The sequence below is a fragment of the Gracilinanus agilis genome, chromosome 6 (genome assembly GCF_016433145.1).
Source record: "Gracilinanus agilis isolate LMUSP501 chromosome 6, AgileGrace, whole genome shotgun sequence".
Taxonomy (NCBI): Eukaryota; Metazoa; Chordata; class Mammalia; order Didelphimorphia; family Didelphidae; genus Gracilinanus; species Gracilinanus agilis.
The window spans coordinates 117,407,575-117,413,574 of record NC_058135.1 but is presented as its reverse complement, the minus strand read 5'-3'; the positions used below and the strand labels follow the sequence as shown (position 1 = coordinate 117,413,574).

Below are 6,000 nucleotides of genomic sequence, written 5' to 3'. Positions count from 1 at the left end.
GAGAGAGAGAGAGAGAGAGAGAGAGAGAGAGAGAGAGAGAGAGAGAGAGAGAGAGAGAGAGAGAGAATGTGTAAGTATAAGAGAGATGGTTTGGACAGGTAAGAGCTCAAGGCTTGAGAGGGCTTTCAGATAAACTACTCGATATCTTCTCTAATGATGCACCAGGGTAAAGGAATAAATAAATGAAAACCTAGCATGCAAATCTGAAGTTTGCTGGCCTCTGAGCCAGACCCCAAACTCATTTCATTCAGCACTGGTCCCCTACAAACTGGAATGGAACTGGGTGGGAGGGGTGGGGGATGAAATTCTCTAAGTAAAAGTTCTCACATGTGCATATAATCTAGATTAAACAAGACAGTTGTATGTCAATAGAGTAATTATTAAAAGCATTCTCCTTGAGGTTTGAGAATGAAGAAGTAGATATGGATCTACTACATAGTTGTTAGTCATCAAAAGCATGTTTCCAATAATCAATTGGTATTCATTTAAAACACAATAATGGTCTCATTAAAGCTAAATTAAATGCATACAGTATTTGGGAATAATTTCTTTACCACCACACAGAAACCTTTTCAGCTGTCCTTTTTTGTTGCATTGTTGACATTCAGTGGCGAATTAGAAAAATCTCAAGAAAATTCCCCAGGGCTACACATATGTACTTATTTTTAATTCAACCTGGGTACCAGTGATCTACTCACCAGTACATCTCCAAGTCTCCACAAAGGATTAGTAGCTGTAATAGAAAGCTAATACAGTTAGAGTTTTAGAGTTTTTAAAAAGGTAGATAGGTCTTTCCTTACGTGACAGCATAAAGAACACATTTCCTGGAGAAGAATATGGTTAGAGTTTGCCCCTATGAGGAAAGACAATTTCAAGTCATCTTTTGTTCATTACTTGAATATATACTTTCTTGTTTTACTCATTTGGAGTTTCCAAGTCATCAGAAACTAATGATAGTTGATAAAAATTTGTAACTGAAATAACACAAATCTATGTAAAACTAATCTTTTCCTTGGTCTGTGAAGTAGTTGCAATTTTTTTTAACCTTTACATTCTCTCTTTGTATCTATTCCAAGGCAGAAGAACAATAAGAGTTAGGCAATTGGGGTTAAGTGACTTGCCCAGGGTCACACAGGTAGCAAGTGTCTATAGTTACATTTGAAATCAGAACCTCCCCTCAATGGTCTTCAATGTAAAAAATAAGTATGATTTGAAAGGCAAATGGTTTACCTGTTGTAGAGTTTAAGGAGAATACTCCATTTTCATTTCCACTAAAAATCCAGTATTTTATGCTTTTCCCACTGGTCTCTGGCATGAAGGCTTCAACAGTCACAATGGAAGTATCTGCAACAATTGAATAAAAAATAGTTCAGAAAAAGAATATTTAAAGGAGAAAATCAGTTAACTTATGAGAATTCTCTTAGTCCCTACCTTTTGCACAAAATATTAGGTACTTAGGAAAGTGGCAAGTGAGGGGATAGTTTAAATCATCAAGGAGGCTCAAATAATCAACATGACACAACAGACCATAAGGGAATATCTTTCAGGAACAGAGAATACTTGTGGAAGAATAGGCAGAGATAAGCTCAGAGAAGTAAGCAGAAGCCAATATAAAGAGTCCTTTGGCAGCCAAGTGGAGAAATTTGGATTTGATAGGGCAGGAAATGGAAAACCATTATAGGTTTCCGAGTAAAAGAGTGATATAAGTGAGTGATTAATGCATCACTCATATAGTGAAGGAGAGAAGGATTAAAAAGAAGATCAGCTGAAGGGCACTACAGCCATCTAGGCGTTCGCTGCTAAGAGCCAAGCCTAAGGCAATAGGAGATTAAGGTAGAGGCATTTTTAAGAAAATAACTATAGGGTGATGGCAAAATGAATATATGGGTGGACTCTCTCCCTTCTTTGTAACCCTCTAACACTTTGCGCTTCCCACTCATATGGCACTTCTCATATTCAGCCTTATTTTGCATTCAAGGTTACTCAAAGATGCCTTGGGATACTTTTGGGATTCCTTGCATGTCTGTGGTTTGTCATATCTCTTTTATTATACTTTTTAAAGCATAAAAGGGAGGCTTAGCTCACGCAAATGGTTTTCTAAAAATAGCAGTTAGTGAGCATAATGGTTAGAGTCCTGGGTCTGCAGTCAGTAATAAGAATAAAAAATAGCATTTGCAAAATATTTTAAGGTTTGCAAAACACTACATGTTTGCATGTATACCAAATATAATTATATAATTAGGTGTATGCATATATGTATGTACATATGCATAGAGACACATACATACACACATATAAAGATGTGTACATACCTACATATGGCTATACATATACACATACATATACATATATATTCGTGAGAGAGGTGCTATTTATATCCCCATTTTACAGATAAAGAAACTGAGGTTCAAAGCAATGGAGTGACTTGTTGAAGGTTACACAACTTGTAAACATTTGTAGCAGGATTCAAACCTGAGTGTTCCTAACTCCAAGCCCAATATTTCATCCACTGCACCTAAGTTTGAATCGTATCTTCCCTGCTTACTAGCTATGAAAGTATGGATGAGGAATTTTACCACTATGGACTTTGACCCTGATTTTAGAAAGAGTTTCTCTCTACTTTCTGAGAACCAGAACAAGGAGGCTCTCTGTCAAGGAGGTGGCCACTTAGTGATGAGTTCTTTGGCACAGCAGTTCATAAAATGAGGATGAAATATCCATTTGTAAAATGGGGATGCAAATCCCTGAAATGGCTATTTCGTAGGCTTTTGTGAGACTCATCTGCTTAAAGATCTTTGTCATTTTTTTTAAAACTGGGCCTATAATTTCACTGGGTTTGGGGAACTTCAGATAAGTAATCTCCTTCTAGCAAAGCAGATAAGCACCCATCCTGCAACTCACTGAGCATGTGAGAGAATCGCCTGTGTTCCTGAGAGCTGGCACTTGTCAAGGGTCACATTGCCAGTAAGTGTTAAGAGGCAAGACAGGAAAGCAGGCATTTCTTACCCTGAAGGTATGTTCTCTATCCTTTAGGCCAAGCTTCCTTTAATGAACACTTATTACTCTAAGAAGTAATTAACTATCATTTCTATGGTGCTCTTGGTTTTTCCAAATGATTTATATACAGTTTCTCCTTTGCTCTTTGCATTGTATGTGTCTATGCATTACACAAAATGTGATATCTAGGATGAAGTGCTTTCTAGAACTTGGCAATTTATCAAATTGAATAATAGTTCAGCTTCCGGGCCACTATAGGAAAAATTAATTTTGTTTACATTTCCCAACTAATTCCCAGTTTGGGATTTTTAAAATTAAGACATTTTAAAATTGGCAAGCATTTTTTTATTTCTTCCACTCTTTCTCCACCTCCCTCCAGTCTCCTTCCTTCCCACCATTTTTAACAATATGCTACCAGGAAAGTCAAAATAGACAGCACTGCTGCCATTGTACCCAGTCCTCCTGAACCCTTACACTATGTAATGTGTAATGACCTTACTTGCTGGAACCTAGTAGATGGGGTGGAAAAGAGAATGGACCTCCCACCAGCCAGAAGTTATATGTTGTCATAGTTCCTTTAACACAGATCTCACTAAACATGTAAAAGTAGAGCCAATAGACCCCTCCCAAGACCAGAAAGAGGCTTTGCGATGCTTCATAACACTGTCGGAAATATTCAGAGATGACTAGAAATGTCAAAGGGAACAAGGATGGGACACTGCTGAGAAAACAACAATTTCGAGGAAATCTCTTCACCAAAAAGGCATGGAACAAAAAGAATGCATTGTGGAAAAAAGAGCAAGAAAAATGTGAAACGGATTACATTATCCTCTTCAGAAACTTCAAGTTTAACATATACTGTGACAAAGTTTAAAAAACATTTATCAAGATTTCCAAATGGCTGTTCATGTCAAGCCAGTGATGAAGTCATTTAGCACACACGGTAATTGATTTTAACCAATCATGATGGAATAAAGTTACTGCACAACTTGACCCTTTCCAAATTGCATTACGAGATGATTCTTCTTTTATTACATTACAGGAGACATGCTGTTAATATAAAATGTCCTCCAACTGAGGGTGAGAAGGAGTCTTCATGGTAGTAAATGTGCTCCACCTTCAGCACACCATCAGAGTGCTAGGCTTCCTGATGTCATTTGTTCTTGAAACACATGAAATTTTACTTCAACTGGCTTGTCACTGACTGTTAAATATGACAGTAGGGAGAGAAAGTGCTATGAAGGCAATTCACATTATCGAATAGGCTGAATAGCCTTTTCTGTAGAATGCACGGAGATGGATTGCATTTATGTAAGAAAAAATCTGACTTTACTGATAATGAAATCATAGACAATAGAAATATAAAAAACATTTCTCCAAATCACTAATAATTAGAGGAAATGCCAATTAAAACAACTGAGTTTCTATCTCATCCCCATCATATTGACATAGATGACAAAGAAAGGTTAATGGCAAATGCTGGGGGAGGGAGGGCTGTGGGAAAATCAGTACATAAATGCACTGTTGGTGGAGTTGTGAATTGGTCCAGCCATTCTAGAAAGCAAAATCAAAAATTATGCCCCAAAGTCAGTAAATTGTGCAGATCCTTTTATTTAGTTATCGTATTACTAGGCTATAATCCAAGTAGAACAAGAAAAAGAAAAATAACCCATATCTACAAAAACTTTTATAGCAGCTCTTTTTGTGGTAGCGAAGGAATGGAAAATACGAGCATACCAGTCTACTAGAGGATTATTGAACAAATGGAATATTAATGAAGTGTAAGAAATGATAAGATGGATGGTTTCAAACAAATCTGAGAAGATTTGTATGAACTGACAGAAGTGAGCAGAATCATATGAATAACAAATTCAAAAACAACATTAAAAAGAAAAACAATTTTGAGACTTAAAATTGCTATCAGTGCAATGGCCAACTACAATTCTAGAGGACTGAAGCCACCGACCTCTTGAAAAAAAGAGGTACTGCAGAATAAGACAGATTTTGGACATAGTCAGCACAAAATTTGTTTTGCTTGACCACTTATATTTGATTTGTTTTTCTTTTCCTTTTTTACCTACACCAGGAAAAAGTAAGTAAAGGGGCAAAGTGGGATAGGGACAAGGCAGAAAAAATACTTCTTAAGGAAGAAAATAAAGAAAAGAGGGCCATTGAGGCATCTTAAAAAAATGGAAAGGGGCAGCTGGGTAGCTCAGTGGAGTGAGAGTCAGGCCTAGAGACGGGGGGTCCTAGGTTCAAACCTGGCCTCAGCCACTTCCCAGCTGTGTGACCCTGGGCAAGTCACTTGACCCCCATTGCCCACCCTTACCACTCTTCCATCTATGAGTCAATGCACAGAAGTACAAGGGTTTAAAAAAAATGGAAAGATGAGAACACAAAGAAGACCTGGAGGAAGCACCAACAAGCAAGTTAATTTTGAAAGCTGTGAAGCGAACTTCTTTTATAGTTTAGAAGAAATGAAAACTGTATACCTAAGAGAGACTTATAGTGTCATATATAATCCTGTTTTTTCCCTGGAGAGTCTGGAGGGGGAGGAGAGAGACAGACAGAGACAGAGACAGAAGTAGGGGAGAGAGAGGAAGAAGAAAAGGAGGGAGGGAGGAAGAGAAAGTGAGAGAGATAAATCAAATAAGCTGCACAATAGATATAGATTGTATTCTATATAAGTATACTTACAGAATATGTATAGAAAATGTTTCATTCTATTTGGGGTTTGTTAATTAAAAAAAATTTTTATGAAAAAAATGCATCACAGATTTATAGACTTTCAGACCTCAAAGGGACCTTATATGTCATCTAATCCAAACCCCTCATTTTATAAATGGGGTATTTGTGGATTAGAGAATTTAATGGCTTTCCCCAGATATCATAAATAGTAAATGAGGACAACCAAAACCTGATCTGCCTTCTGAATAAAAACTAATATCTCTAAATATAAAGATTTCTTTTAAACAGCCCCTTAGGATAAGAATTGGATATATT

At 36.9% G+C, this 6,000-nt stretch overlaps 1 protein-coding gene across 1 annotated transcript in view; it reads right to left on the bottom strand.

The window, feature by feature from the left end:
* The window catches only part of DCHS2 (dachsous cadherin-related 2), a 352,313-nt gene that overhangs the window by 35,957 nt on the left and 310,356 nt on the right, over positions 1-6,000 (bottom strand). The window contains exon 14 of the mRNA XM_044680745.1: positions 1,231-1,344. Within this exon, the coding sequence (XP_044536680.1) occupies positions 1,231-1,344 (114 nt within the window). The remainder of the gene's footprint in view (positions 1-1,230; positions 1,345-6,000) is intronic.